This window comes from Zophobas morio, unplaced genomic scaffold (assembly GCF_036711695.1).
Source record: "Zophobas morio isolate AGI-343-1 ecotype UQ-CSIRO unplaced genomic scaffold, CSIRO_AGI_Zmor_V1 ptg000004l, whole genome shotgun sequence".
NCBI lineage: Eukaryota > Metazoa > Arthropoda > Insecta > Coleoptera > Tenebrionidae > Zophobas > Zophobas morio.
Genome location: NW_026972109.1, coordinates 7119988 through 7135781, shown reverse-complemented (window position 1 = coordinate 7135781; position 15794 = coordinate 7119988). Strand labels below are relative to the sequence as shown.

Here is a 15794-nt window from a genome sequence, read left to right as displayed (position 1 = left end):
TTTTTAGAGGCATTCCTTTCCGCTATATTAATCGTTTTTGTGTTTCCTTTCGAACTGTAACACAATTTTCGTGGTAAAATTTGTCAAGATGGTACCTTTTCAAAAGTTAATCATCGGAGCGCGTTAATAATAATATTAAATAAATTCTCTCTATTCTTATCGAGTGACATTTGGTGGGTTTAACGAAAACAGTAGTAAATATAATCCAGGCGGATCGAGTTTATATCCTATTCTAATAAGAGACGGTTCCAGGATTATGGAAATTTACAACTCATTGTAAAGTGCAGTTTCATGGAAGCCTAGTTCGCGTCATTTGCTTGTTTTTGTTATAATTAGAAGATTCAACAAACATGGATAAACCCCTTGTCTACAAAAATATCATTTGTACTGAGGCAACACACAGTCTCCCAGGAAGGAAAGGATTTTGATTCATATTTTATTTATTTAAATGGGATTATTCTCTTCTCTAAATATTTTTTCAAGAGTGTATTGTTCTCGAGTGAAATAACCTGAAATTTATATCAGCTTAATGTCCGACTTTTCCGGTAAATACAGTGTCAATTGATTGTTTTTAGTACAAGGTGTAAAAAGGGCTATTTAAAAAAAAAACAGAAAGTTGTCATTTCCGGTGAAACTATGACGTCTTTACATATTCAGACTGATTATAAAATCAATGTGTACATGAAGTTGGCTTTGAAAAGTTTGTCATTGACTTTTTGAGTAAGAATTTACCGCTTCTATGGGGTAGGTAGCAGGTTATCATGCGGTCTGAATTATTGGTTGCCTACCTATCAGGCAACAAACACTGAAAAAGCTAAAGAAAGTTAGATTATGATTGACTATTGTGGAACAGTCTTTTATAATCACCCTGTATTTTGTTTTTCAAGGTATAAAAAAATTATTTAAAAAAATGGTATCTTGTTAGTGCTTTAAGACCGATCGATGGAAAATCGGTAACATTTTTATTTCACGAGCGTTTCATGTTGTCTCGACGTTTCATGTCGCCTAGAATACGGAAAAGTATGTCTCGCGTTTCTGTTTGTTTGTGTCGATTTTTATTAGAGAGATTATTGCACTCACATGTCACATGATGTCAACTGACCAATCAAACGCGTCAATATTTGTAAATTCAACCAATCAGCATACAATTACGTGATAATTGCACACTGTGCAATTACCACTACCGATAATTATCACTAGCCAGATGTGCCAACTATAAGATAAGCAAGTACCAGTTAATTGCAAAAAAAAACAAGAGGTTACTAACCAAATATTTAATTATGAAACTAAGAATTGTAATTAATTATGGTACAGTTGTAGTAATTTACAGGGGTTTGTGTGCTTGGTGAAGTAGTAACTATATTTTTAGACATTTGTACCAAAGCAGACGGTGCGCAATTTGTGGATTTGTTATTAGACTCTTCCATAGCCGTTGAGTTGGCGCGTAATTTGTCAATCATTTGATAATGATGATCTCCATCGAGCTGAAGGTATGGTTTGATGGAGAAAGTATTGGCATGACCGGTAATCTTTATAAGCTGTTCTTCACCGACTCCCGCTTTTGCAAGTTGCGACACTGCAGTTGACCGTAATGAATGATTACTAATCTTCTTTTTCTTTATGTCGATGCCTATTTCTTCTGCGGCGGTTCTTGTCCATTTCCCCATTTCATTCCTTCCAACGGGTGAATTTTTGAACCATCCTACAGAACTAGGTTCTCTCCATGCAGGATTTGGCGTTAAAAATAAACGATCGGTGGTTATATGTTTACCTCTCTTGCTCAGCATTTTTTTGTAGAGCCTTAAATAATAAAATAATTATTATTTTGTATTTGAAACAGTATTTAATTACCTAACAGGGCAAATTCTAGGATCTGTGGTGTTTGTTGCAAGCCATTTGCTGTCTGTTAATTTATGGCTACCTCCTTGAGCTGTTTTGGAAAAAATACAATTGTATTCTATTCGCCCCGTAGGCAAACCACAATTATCACTTTCTTCCTTAAAATGTTTGATAGTAACGTTAACACCTTCACATCCCCTCCAAGCTAATTCTAATCCAGCCACATAAAAAAACATTTTCTGTAAACCATCTGGCGTGTCTTCGTTATAAATCTTTAGAATCTTGTTGTATTCTTCTAGAGTCAAAATTGAGGAACTAGTTTTGCGTTTTTCCGGTTGTATTTGTAGGTTCCGGCGTTTTGCGTCGCGTGCATTTCTACTACCCTTGAATTCCAGGTCAACAAAAGGATCAAACTTTATACCAAATTTATTGAAATACAGTTCTTGCAACTGCTTTGCCGTTACATTCCACATCGTTTTTATTACTGCTTCTTTGTAGTCATTACCATCGACTTTTTTCATATTGTACCCCCAATCTTTGAGGATGAATGCTAGTTTTTCCGTGGAAGTGTTTCCATCAAAAACATATTTGCGTTCACCGCAAAACTTCTCAAATTGCCTCCAGATTGAATTTCGTGAGTTCTTCGTATTTAGCGGCGTAATGTTTGTAATAGAATCATCAATTTCTTTTGGCGTGTTACGACCAAAACGAAAATTGGACATGGTTTTTTAAACCCACACAAATTTTGCAAAATGGCTGTTCTTATTTACTTGCGTCGCCATAGTATCGCACACCAAACTACTTCGTAAATCATTATAAAATTATTTTTAAAATGTTTGTTCTTGCAATAATCTGTTGAATATATTGCGTGCATCACAATGAAATCGATAATTTTGAACAACAATAATCTCTCATGCTTGTTGCCTAAGAAAAATGCACTCGTGCTAAAGCACTCGTGCGTTTTCAATGCAACAAGCATTCGAGTTATTGTTGCTCAAAATTATCGATAACATTGCGATGCACTTAATATATTATAACTGATAATTTCCAAAACTACTGAACCGCTGTTTAAATTTTATAAAATGAAATATACCCCCATTTTTGTGAAATTGCAAAATGGAATGCTTTGAGATGTTGCAAACGTTTTAAAAGGTTATCGGAAGCATGATAAATAGTTGCTCAAAATAAACTGTTGTTTAAAAGTTATGTGTTAAAAAGTAACGTTGTGTTGAATTTTTATCCTACACGTGGAGATTTTTGGAAAAAAATCAAAATTGTAGATATAACGATTTTTTGAATTTTCGATTTTTTAGTGTTTCCATTTCTCGATTTTTGGTTTTTTGGTTACTCAATCTTTGAATATTTCAGTGTTGGGATTTTTCAATTTTATTTCTAGATTTTTCAAATTTTCGATTTTACGATATTTTCATATTTCGAATCCTGAATTTTCGATTTTTCAATATTTCCACTCTTCAATTTTTCGGTTTTTAGAAATTTTTACTTTTTTAATGTTGTAATTATTGATTTTTAAAATTTAAAATTTTTCGGTTTCTCGATTTTTCAGTTCTTCGATATTTCTGTTATTCAATTTTTCGAAGTTTTAGATTTTAGATTTTATCAGTTCTGTGATATTTCCATTTCTCGATCTATTGATTTTTCTACTTCTAGGTTTAGATGTTTCGATTTTTCAGTTTTTTGATTATTCGAGATTTTCATGTTTCCATTTTTTAAATTTATTCAACTTCTAGATATTCTGATCTTTCAATTTTGTGATTTTCTAATTTTTCTGTTTATCGATTTTTTAAATTTTAAAATTTTCAGTTTTTAACTTTTCGGCCTATTTCGATTTCTCAATTTTTCGAGTTTTCGACTTCTCGACTTTTCGATTCCTCGATGTTTCAGATTTTGAGTTGTTTCCGGTTTTTAGATTTTTCGACTTTTCGGCTTTGTGATTTTTCGATTTTCCAATTTTTCGATTTTTCAAATTTTTTATTTCAATACATATTTCGATTTCAGAATTTTTTTTCTTTCAGTTTTGGAATTTTCATTTTAAGATTTTTCTGTTTTTCGATTTTTCAGTTTTTAATTTTGTTTAATTTCTCAATTTCTCGACTTTGCGATTGCTCGATGTTTCAGGTTTTGAATTTTTCGATGTTCCGCTTTTTCGATTTCTCGACTTTTCGGCTTTTTGATTTCTCGATTTTCCAATTTTTCGATGTTTCGATTTTTCAATTTTTCGCCGCACCAGTTTTAGAATTTTTTTATTTGATTTTAATATTTGGGTTTTTAAATTTTACGTTCTTCAATATTCTTATTATTTGATGTTCCAATTACTAGATTTTTCAATTTTTTAGCTCTTCAGTATTTCAATTGTTCGAATTTTAAAATTTTTTATTTTTCAATATTTGGATTTCCCTATTTTTCTTCGTTTCAGTTTTGGAATTTTCAATTTAAATATCAATTTTTCTGTTTTTCGATTTTTCAATTTTTAAATTTATTTAATTTCTCAAATCCTTGATTTATCGATATTCCGATGTTTCAGTTTTTCGATTTTTCGACTTTCCGACTTTTTGATTTCCCGATTTTCCAATTTTTCTGTTTCGATTTTTCAATTTTTCGATTTCGCATTTATTCGCCAATAATAAGTTTTAGAATTTTTTAGTTTTTTGATTTTTTTAATTTGAGTTTTTCGATTAAGTTTTACGTTTTTCAATTTTCCAATTTTTTGATATTTCAATTTCTAGATTTTTCAATTTTTCAGCTTTTCGATATTTCAATTATTCTTATTTTTTTTAATTCCTCAATTTCTCGATTTATTTATGGAAATTCCGATGTTTTAATTTTTCGATTTTTCGATGTTTCGATTTCTCAGTGTTTCGATTTCGCAGTTATTAGACACATCAGTTTTAGATTTTTTAAATTTCTTGATTTTTTATTAATTTGGGTTTTTCCATTATTAAATTTTCCAATTTTTTGGTGTTTCAGTTTCTAGATTTTTCAATTTTTCAGCTCTTCGATATTTCAATTTTTCGAATTTTTAAATTTTTGATTTTTCAGTGTTTGGGTTTCCCCATTTTTCTTCTTTTCAGTTTTGGAATTTTGAATTTATCGATTTTTCTGTTTTTCGGTTTTTCTATTTTTAAATTTTTTTAATTTTTCATTTTCTCAATTTATCGATATTCGCATGTTTTAATTTTTCGATTTTTTGACTTCTCAGATTTTGATTTCCCGATTTTCCAATTTTTCGAATTTTTAAATTTTTTATTTTTCAATATTTGGATTTCCCTATTTTTCTTCGTTTCAGTTTTGGATTTTTAAATTTATTTAATTTCTCAAATTCTTGATTTATCGATATTCCGATGTTTCAGTTTTTCGATTTTTCGACTTTCCGGCTTTTTGAGTTCCCCATTTTCCAATTTTTCTGTTTCGATTTTTCAGTTTTTCGATTTCGCATTTATTCGCCAATAAGCTTTAGAATTTTTTAGTTTCTTGATTTTTTTAATTTGAGTTTTTCGGTTATTAAGTTTTACGTTGTTTAATTTTCCAATTTTTTGATGTTTCAATTTCTAGGTTTTTCAATTTTTCAGCTCTTCGATATTTCAATTTTTCTTCGTTTGAGTTTTGGAATTTCGAATTTATCGATTTTTCTGCTTTGCGATGTTTCAGTTCTTATTTTTTTTTAATTTCTCGATTTATTTATGGAAATTCCCATGTTTTAATTTTTCGATTTTTCGACTTTTCGCTGTTTCGATTTCTCAGTGTTTCGATTTCGCAGTTATTCAACACATCAGTTTTAGATTTTTTAAATTTCTTGATTTTTATTAATTTGGGTTTTTCGATTATTAAATTTTCCAATTTTTTGATGTTTCAGTTTCTTTCAGACTTTTGTTTTTCGATTTTTCAATTTTAAATTTTTTTAATTTCTCATTTTCTCAATTAATCGATATTGCCATGTTTTAATTTTTCGGTTTTTCGACTTCTCAGATTTTTGATTTCTTGATTTTCCAATTTTTCGATTTTTCAGTTTTTCGGTTTCGCAATTATTGACCATATTAGTTTTAGAATTTTTTAATTTCTTTAATTTTTCGATTGTTCGATATTTCCCTTTTTCAGTTTTGCCATTTCTCGAAAAGCATTTTTTCCCGTTGCTTTTAATACATGTATTTCATATTGTCAATTTTTTAATATCTGGAAACGGCTTTTGGATTATTAAGTTTTTTCCCACAATATTAAATGTGAATTCACGCTGTTGATCTGTCTGGACGATTTTATTATATAAAATTGTAAAGAATTACAGATTTTTTATTCTTCCCTCCCTCCGTGTGAGTTTTTTAACATCTCCGATATTTATTCCTTACAAAAAAAAAGAATGTTCACTATTTTATGCAACGTCATATAAATACATCAAATAGGCTGCTTATCTAAATACAGCGTGATGCGATTTATGAAAGCATTAATTTCGGCTAAACTGACAGCTTACACCGGCCATTGCTTCCAAAATCTGCGGCCTTCATGAAAGAGCAAGGACTAATGAAAAACTTTAGAGGTTACGAAAACTAATAAAAACAAAACCGAAAATAACTCTGGCTCGTATTCTGCGCTGGCTGCTGAAATATTTTTGAAACATTTTTGCTTCGCAATCCACAGCCAACGGAAGTATTTTTAACCAATCACTAATCAGTCAGAGATTTGCGAATAAAAAAGAGGAGATAACATTGATGCACCAGTTTAAGTGAAATTAATTAAAGCACTAATCGACGTCAGTAAAAAATAATAATCAGTGATGGATAACGGCAATTTATATTGTGCAGAGTTCTGCATCCAGTGTGCATGTGTCAGATCGACAGATTGTCATTCCAATGCGTCGTGTCCACCCCAGCCCATTTTTAGTCGCGAGCCACTCTGTATACGCGTTTCGTTAATAACCTCGTCATTCGAAAAACGGAAACGCACCCCGCCGACCGGATACACTTCTCGGCAATTACACAAATAAACACAGGAAACTTTGGCAGTAAACACCGTTTTATTTGCGTCGATGCATCGGTGGTTCGCGATTAATCAGTCCGATCAAGGCAAAAAAATAATTCTTCCTTGATTTCGTCTCGAATTATTATGGACGTCCGTCGTCTATTCATAGATCAAAGCCGGCCGTAAAAGCCGTTACAGCTTTTAAAAACTTATTTACGATGGACGCTTTTGAAATTTTCGACGGTGTCACAGGAGGATGTGCGTCCTATGGAAGGAAGCATGCCTTAAATTAGACGTGCCGAGCACATGGGCCGGGCCCGAATTTAGGCAGATTTCGCGGGAAAACGAGGGTTATTTGTCCGCGGCAGTGTGGGAAAGGTAAGGTTTCGATGGTCGTAGAGAAAACGCTGGAAGACTCGGGTCATGCTGTGCGTGCTGAAGTGAACTTTATTTTTTATTCGGTTCAGAGACAAAAGTGTGAAGGTGGTTTTAACTGATAATTATTGTTGCGGTCGGATGCTGCGATTTGCATGCTGGTAAGTGCTTGCGTGGTCGTGCAGTAACAACGGTTGCGGTTTGTGGGTGCAGGGGAATGATGGATGGTTGGGCAGTTACGAGGTGCTTCGTGGATGGTCGGACGGACTATTGTCTTCGGGAATTAATTAAGAGAAAACTGCGCTCTTTTACGGACTCGCTAGAGTAATTATAACTTTTTTTCCTTTTTTCTGTGTGTATTATCCCTAAGTCCCTGAAAACAGTTCAATCAACTAAAAAAATGTGACAGAGAAATATCGGTGATTTGGAACGAACGTTTAAATATTTAGAAACCAAACCGAGACTTGATAACAATAAAACAATCTTCGACTGCGAAGAAACAGGTACGCAAAAATGTTTTTTCAGGTATCTGTACCACCGAGTTAAAATTAGCGAATTTTGAGAACTTTAACTCGGTTAACCAAACCAAATGCACGTCGATCTTTGTTTGCTTTAAAAATAAAAATAACCTAAAAAATACAAAAGTGGCTGCGTGAAATGCATACAAGTTTATTTTTTATGACTGCCTGAGTGACTTGGGTTTAAAACATTGTAAGTGTCATATGTACTAAAACATGATAGCTCCGTCTCTGTCGCACTCGTACAGTTCCCTATGCGCTTGCAGCGATACATTGTGTACTCTCAGATAATCGCTGCCAAATCTCGCTATTCTTGTAGCTCAATTTGATCAAGACAAACACGTTTGCATACACGTATAGAAATAGTCCCCTCGTCGAGTTCGTTAGGAGTCTCTTCACGTTGCACTTTTGGCGAGCATTTGTTCCAATTCCGGCTGTCACGAAAGCATCTCCTGACTCCCGATGCGGTTCGTCTTGGCATGAATGAGCGGTTTTCAATCGGGGCCACACGCACTCAACGGACTACTCAACCGCGAGCTGTCTGACACAATGACTTGTATATACACTTCCGGTAAAGCACCGGAAATTTCTCTACGAGCCTCTAATGAAGTTATTATTCGGTTTCGAGAGTTGCGGCGGCGTTGACGGCGTCCATTAACGCATCCAACCCTTCTTCCTTTCACATTTCTTTACGATCTTGTGCATTTTCTCATGGGAATCCTCTCGAATTACGCCCGTAATCAAGATGGAAATAAATGCCTTGTGTTCCTCGGACGTGAGCCGAGTTAATTCGACGTCCACGCCGGAGCGGAATGTATGCGGAATTTTTCGTCAGTTTCACGGTAAACGGAGACCCGGCGCGCATACCAAAAATATTCCATTATCGTTATTATTATTATATATTATATAAAATATTTTGAACTCTGTGGTATTCATTTATATCAAACTAAAGCAGTTGCGATATTTCCAAAAAAAGAACAATACTTTTGTTACCAAATTGTAGTCCGTGTAACGAACAGATGGAGTGATCACGTGGCTGGCGCTTTTACTCACCGATATTTGCATAAAAACCGCTCGTATGTGTATCACAATTTGCCTTTCCCATTATTATCAGAAATCAAGTGCGCGAAAGCCAGACAGCGACGCTTTCTCGGAAAGCGTTCGGTTAAAAATCGCAAATATTTGCTCTTCGCGTGCGCGTTTTGTAGGTTTTTTTTTTTCGGTAGCTACGGCGGCCGTAAATTCCGCTTCCCAGAAACACAAACACAATAAAACTATAAATAGTTTGACTTTTAACCATCCCCTAACAATTAGGGGTGTTGTGCCGGCGCACGAGATTAAGACCAGATGTTGCTGGCAAAAGGGAAACGGAACCGGTATTGTTACCTGCGCTCGGTTGTTAAAAGCCGGATCGGACGTCCTATATCCGGTGCTGGATACAATGAGACCGGAAGAATGGTTAGGCGATGGAATGTTGGCCATTTCCGAAAACCACAGATTTGAGTCATATGAGCTGATTCAGAAACTTAGGGGCGGAATCTTCCGTTCGGCGAAATTTATTTGTGTAACGGGAAGACGGGATGGCTTGCAGGAGTTTGAACGGTGTTTTCTGGAAGGAGGATTCGCTGACGCGAGATTGTGAGATCGAGGTGCGTTGTATCCGTTATGTCGCAGTGTATTACTGGTTGCCTATCGGTCGTACGATTCGCTAGCTGAGGATTTACAAACTTCGTCATTTCGTTTTCTGTTTTCAACGTACAGGAGTAGGACGGAATTAAATTAGTCTTTAGAGGAGTAAATGTTGCAATTTTTTTTTTCAGATAGCACAAGCGCAGAGGAGTGCCTGGCCAGGCAGAAGGTCACCGGCCCAGAAACCAGCACGATGTGGCTTCTAGATATTCCTTCCCATAATGGTAACACATCCATCTAGCACAGACAAAACCCACCTCTCTTTTTTTTTTTCAGACTGTGAAAAACTGCTGTGCTTCCGATACTACGACGGTTCAACTTTAGACTACCTAGCCCAGACGGACTCCCTCATTATAAAACACCCCACTGACAAACTTAAAAAGCTGATAAAAGTGAAACAGAAGCACAAGTGCAATGGTATCGAAAACGACGCGTTTCAAGATGAATCGGAGATACCAGCTTTGAAGACCTCGAACTCCCTTGAAGATCTAAACACGAACAAAGACGAATTGTTCGCGGGTGTAAAGAAGAAGTCGATTAACGGTTTAGTGAGATCGGAAAGTACCAACATGGGTGGCACTAAGAAAAAAATCCGGTCGAAATTGAACCAGAAGTCGCCCAGCAAAGAGTACTATCAAATATGGACTGCTTATAGTAATTCGCAAACTACTCAAGAAGGTAGCGCTTGTAGTTTTGATTTTGACGAGCAGATGGCGCCTCCGCTGCCACCGCGAACTTCGCACAGGCCGCTGGAGAGGACGCACGCTCTCAACGCCGCTTTAGTGTCACCTCCGGAAGTCCTTCGCCAGAACAAACCGAAAAAGATCCAAAAGCCCGAAGACACTTTCAATTTCGAGTTGATCGATACCGACGAGGACTACAAGACGTCTTCGCCGGCGTCTTCAGCGAGCGACGTCGACATGGCGCTATCCACCCACAAAATCAAGGCTGCTTTTCTAGAAAACGGCAAAAAACTAATAGGAAGTGATAACTACATAACCACCGTATTATCGAAGAATTTAGATACAATTTCTAGTCCAATCGCAAATGCTCATTTAAATTTAGAACCTAAGGATAGTCAAAGTTCGCAATCTACTCAAAGTAGTAGTTCACTAGACGCCGTAGACGGCGAACCCAGCTCAGACCTACCCCTCAAGCCGCACAAACCTCTAACTCGTCAGCCCGAAGAAGCCTGCGCCGAAGTCCCGCAGACCCCCGTCCACAAGGCTAGGCCCCATCCCAAAGCGTTAGATCGCGTCGCCGGATTGGCCGGCACGCTCCCGGTTTGCCCGCCCACGCCGACCCATAGGTCGCGGAAGCCGCGCAACGCCGATTTGCGACCGCCCACGCTCAAATCGAGCGAGCCGCAGGAGGCGGCGGCGGTGCTTGAAGTGAAACAGGCGGATATTAGACCTCTGGAGAGCCTGGATGGGTGGAGCGAGTGTAACGGAAACGGCGACGGCAAGCCGGCCAAGGACAACCCCAGGCTGAGTCTGATCGCTTTGTCGGAGTTGAGGAACGTGGATAGGAGGAGTCCGGAGGTGAGAAGTCAGGATTTGGTGAGGGCGGAGGCGAGCGGAGGGGTGCCGCTGCCGCTGCATAGGCTGAGCACGACGCGGTTACCTTCGATTCCGGAGAGGAGTCACCGGATTTTGACGGTGTCGGAGATCCCGGGGGAGCTGGAGGAGCCGCTACCGCCGTGTAAGTTAGCTTTGATAAATGGGTGATTTTTATTATGGTAATGTTGGAATCTGTCCCTTTAGCATGGGAGGCCAGGATGGATAGTCACGGACGGGTGTTCTACATCGACCATGCTACCAGGACCACCTCGTGGACTCGTCCAGGTGGTAACACTAGTTCGGTTCTTAGTAGCGGAGGTGCGGAACAACATCGTAGACAACTGGACCGGAGGTACCAAAGCATAAGAAGAACGATCAGTTCGAATCGATTGGACGTGTTGGATTTTTCTGCGGCGCCCCCTGGCTGTAGACTTCTAACTAGGCCTGATTTTTTTACTATTTTACACATGAATCAGGTATTTTAACTTAATCACTTTTATAAATTGGGTTATCCGATTTCTTGTTATAGGATGCCTTAGCTTTGTATAATCGTAACCCTACACTTAAACACATGATCGTGAAAATCCGACTCGACCCGGCTGTTTTCGACAAGTACCAACATAACAAGGAACTAGTTGCCTTAGTCAACATCTTTGCTGACACTACCCTCGATTTGCCTGAAGGATGGGATACTAAGAAAGATCGAAACGCGAAGGTTTGTATTCAGTTGATCGTCTAGTACTACCGTAACACTATAGCTGCTTGTACTAACAGTACTAACACTTTACTAGCAATTCTTCATTGACCACACTCACAAGAAAACCACCTACATGGATCCAAGAGTACCAACCGAACCCTTGTCGTACTCGCGGCGATTTTTAGACGACGGACAGGTATGTAAGCACAGCCAGAGTGACTGTTTTGTTTTTCTGTGATTAGAAGACAACTCAAACTGATCATGGTTTTTTATTACAGGCTCCAATTCCACCTCCAAGACCCACGACCACCACGAGTTTCGTTTCTGCAGTCAGCGTACCTGAAGTACCGGTGGCTTATAATGATAAAGTGGTGGCGTTTTTGAGACAACCTAATATTTTTGATATCTTACGTGAGAGGCATCATCCGATTGGGACTTCTTTGGCTCTGAGGGATAAAGTGAACGCGGTGAGGGTGGAAGGGACGATGGCTTTGGATAGGCTGAGTCATGACGTACATCTAACCATACTTTTAAGGTAAGACTTTTGTTTCCTTGACGTTTCATGAGCGCTAGAATACGAAAATATAGGTTTCTCTTTTCCGTCTGTCTGTCTGCCGAATTTAAACTATCAAATTGGAATATCGTGTAGATGATAAAACACTGAACCAAAATTTGTCTGATCATCCCCACCACCAATGCGATGACGTCATCTCAATTTTATAAAATAACATATCCCTCCACTAATTAAAATTATGTATCAACATCTTACAATTTAACTTTGAAATTAGCAGTGTTGATGAATCTCCACTGTTTGAAGTTCAGTAAACTATTTTTTATTGTGGTACTAAATTCTCAAAATCTATAATATTTGCGAATATACTGTTTACCAAATTCCTGTGCTTATCATTATCAGGTTCTTACGTACGATACTGTATATCTCTGTTCAGTTTGTAGAAAGTTACAACTTTTGTTATCAGCAACGTAAAGTGACGTATGACTTTAGGAAACCGAGTACTCATTTTACAATGTTTTCCATCAACAAGTACCCAAATTCCAAAAATTTTGGAAACCAATAATGACGATTTATATGTATATATTTTTTAATGAATTACCACTTTTGCACACAAATCTTAATAAGCTCAAAAATTAACACAATCAAGTTTGTATTTGCGCGGATTGATAAAAACGTACTAATTTGCAAACACCGAATACTATAGTAGCAATATAATATGTACATTAGAGTACACTATATTTCTATTTATCACCTTTATATTGGTACTAAAATCATACAAACAAGCGCTTTCGTGAACGACCAACGAAAACTTTTCACAATAGAGAAAAACGTTGCCAGCATAATACCATATACAGCGTTCTAGACTTAATTCTTGCCGAAACACCTGTCACTCTTGTCATACACAGTTCTCGAAGGTCAGGTGTTTTTTTCCAAGCATGGCGCGAAGACGCCAAACATCATTCGAGCATTTCAAATTTCTTAACATCCTTCGTACGATTGAGCAAAACGTATTTAATGGAATTGAATCACCGAGTTTATTCGCGACATCTGTTCTTTGGGGTTGTTTGTCCACCGCAAATAGCAACCCGTCTGGTTGCCACCTGTTGAATACGTTAGTATTTGCACTCAAATGACACCCAATATTGTTAACGAGATGCGGATTGTTTTTGGCCTTGCTTTCGGCAGATGCGACGAACGAATTTTTCCTTCCTCTTCGTTCCAATTAATGTAGAAATTTATGCAAGAAGCCGAGGGTGCATTAAATTAATTACATCACATCTAGTTTAATGAGAGTCCCTCGAACTCAACCGCCACTTCATGCACTAATTCACATCGACGCACGTTATTAAATGCTAGGGATATACGGGTTAGGCACAACGTATCCCACGTCCGCTGATTGGATCACGTGCGAAAATTGAGCAATAGACGACAGCGTTTTTGGAGCACTTTTTTCTCCAAAGCCAATTTGAATGAAATGTGATTGTTTAATAAATATTTCAATACAATCATCGGCCTTGCTACACATATCGATTCGTGGTGAAATCGCTTTTAATTTTCGACGATTTTGTGGCTGATTTTGTCAATATAAGACGGGCGTGGGAGTTTGTTTTGGCAAAATAATAACCGTTCAATTAGCACTCCATAGATTCCAATTTGCACTTTTTTAGGAAATGAAATTGCGATTGTGTTGGCATTCACACCTTCATCACGCTTGGAGATTTTCCGCTTTTGATCCCTGTTTGTTCGCGGCGGGTCGAAGCAGTGGCGTGCTCGCAAAATCGATTTGAATGTATTTTTTTAAGTTACAAAAATTATCATATTTCGTGTTGACGATTTTGGAAAAATGATAGCAATTTTTGAAGAACTGAAGCAAAAATAAAAACTTCTGGTAATCGAAATCTATGAAAGATTCTCTTTTGATAATTTTCGAAGATATTGGAGAATATGTCAAAATTTTCATAATGGGGAAGAATTGAAAAGTTACTTTAAAAAACCCACAGAAAAATCGGAGACATACATTTCAACGAGCTGATTTTAAAAACATACGGTTGATGGTCCAGGATAGATTTTTTAAAAAATCGGTTTGAAATTCGAATTTTTAAAAATTCTAAAAATTGTGATACTTTATGTTGACGATTTAGGAAAAATGACAGAAATTTTCGAAGAAATGAAACCGAAAATTGCTTCTACGAGGTCGATATCTACAAAAAAAAATTGTTTCAATAATTTTCGCAAGTGTTCCCGAAAACGTAATTCGTAAAAGACGAGAATTGAAATATTGAGCTTTTGGAAAATCTGCCTAAAATCCACAAAAAAATCTGAGATTTCGAGCTCTACGAGCTTATTCGGAAAACATCGCGTGTTGATGGTCCTAGACTAAGATTTTCGAAATATTCGCTTTGAAAGTCGAATTTTTTAAAAATCCCGAAAATTTTCATATTTCGTATTGACAATTTCCGAAAATGATTCATCTCGAAGAAGTTAGTAAGTAGTTCCTGGAGGTCGAAATAAAAAAATCTATGTCGTAATTTTGGAAGGAGCTCGAGTAAACGTCAAAAATTTCATAAAAGACGAGAACTGAAGAAATTAACTTTACGAAAATCGGGGGAAAAATCCATAAAAAATTGAGATATTATATTATTAATAGAAATATTCGATTTGAAGCTCAAATTCTTTAAAAATCCTTAAAATTTTCAAATTTTGTATTAACGATTTTCGAAAGTGATTCATTTCAAAGAAGTTAGTAAGTAGCTTCTGCAGGCCGAAATAAAAAAATCTGTGTTGGTAATTTCGGAAGGAGCTCGAGTAAACGTCAAAAATTTCATAAAAGACGAGAACTGAAGAAATTAACTTTACGAAAATCGGGGAAAAATCCATAAAAAATTGAGATATTATATTATTAATAGAAATATTCGATTTGAAGCTCAAATTCTTTAAAAATCCTTAAAATTTTCAAATTTTGTATTAACGATTTTCGAAAGTGATTCATTTCAAAGAAGTTAGTAAGTAGCTTCTGCAGGCCGAAATAAAAAAAATCTGTGTTGGTAATTTCGGAAGGAGCTCGAGTAAACGTCAAAAATTTCGTAATATTGTCGAAAATTGAAAAATTGAGCTTTTGGAAAAGCTGCATAAAAATTCAAAAAATATAGGATATAGTTCTCGACAAGCTTATTCCAAAAAATAGCGCGTTGAGGATCCCAGGCTAAGATTTTCGAAATTTTCTCATTGTAAGCCAAATTTTTTTAAAATCAATAAAATTGTCATATTTAGTATTGACCATTTTAGAAAATTGATGGGAATTTTCGAAGAAATGAAGCTGAAGTCGGTATCTATAGAGAAAATCAATATAGGTAATTTTTGAAGTCTCTAATAAACACCAGATTTTGCATAATGGGGACGAGAATTTAAACATTGAGCTTTTGGAAAAAATAGCTAAAAATGAAACAAAATCTGAAATATAGATCTCGACGAGCTTATTTGAAAAACGTCGCTTGTTGATGGTCCTGGACTAAGGTTTTGGAAATATTCGCTTTGAAAGTCAATTTTTTTTAAAATCCCGAAAATCGTCACATTTGGTATTGACGATTTTGGAAAAAAAATACCCCTAAGTAGTATTTTTCGAAAAAATGAATCCG

General features: G+C 36.3%; 2 protein-coding genes across 6 annotated transcripts in view; one reads left to right on the top strand and one right to left on the bottom strand.

Moving 5' to 3' along the window:
* Hecw (Hecw ubiquitin protein ligase) overlaps window positions 1-15794 on the top strand; it is a 79020-nt gene that overhangs the window by 49389 nt on the left and 13837 nt on the right. For 3 of the 5 annotated variants that reach the window (XM_064070027.1, XM_064070046.1, XM_064070054.1), the window contains exons 2-7: window positions 9521-9613; window positions 9666-11090; window positions 11153-11424; window positions 11478-11663; window positions 11740-11841; window positions 11924-12180. In XM_064070027.1, coding sequence (XP_063926097.1) covers window positions 9521-9613; window positions 9666-11090; window positions 11153-11424; window positions 11478-11663; window positions 11740-11841; window positions 11924-12180 — 2335 coding nt within the window. Of the gene's footprint in view, window positions 1-7141; window positions 7344-9520; window positions 9614-9665; window positions 11091-11152; window positions 11425-11477; window positions 11664-11739; window positions 11842-11923; window positions 12181-15794 lie in introns of those variants that run through there. The other 2 variants (XM_064070062.1, XM_064070037.1) reach the window with 2 other exon arrangements.
* LOC135134572 (uncharacterized) lies at window positions 1205-2453 on the bottom strand. The gene is made up of 2 exons (XM_064063272.1): window positions 1852-2453; window positions 1205-1800 (listed from the first exon to the last, which is right to left on the bottom strand). The coding sequence occupies exons 1-2, from the start codon at window positions 2358-2360 to the stop codon at window positions 1287-1289; spliced, it is 1023 nt and encodes a 340-aa protein (XP_063919342.1). The 5' UTR covers window positions 2361-2453; the 3' UTR covers window positions 1205-1286.

Bases quoted from the DNA above. Each gene is read 5' to 3' on its own strand.
- LOC135134572 (XM_064063272.1), bottom strand. From the start codon at position 2,360: ATGAAAAAAGTCGATGGTAATGACTACAAAGAAGCAGTAATAAAAACG. The intron at 1,801-1,851 runs GTAATTAAATAC...TTATTATTTAAG, and splicing joins CCTAGAATTTGCCCTGTTAG to GCTCTACAAAAAAATGCTGA.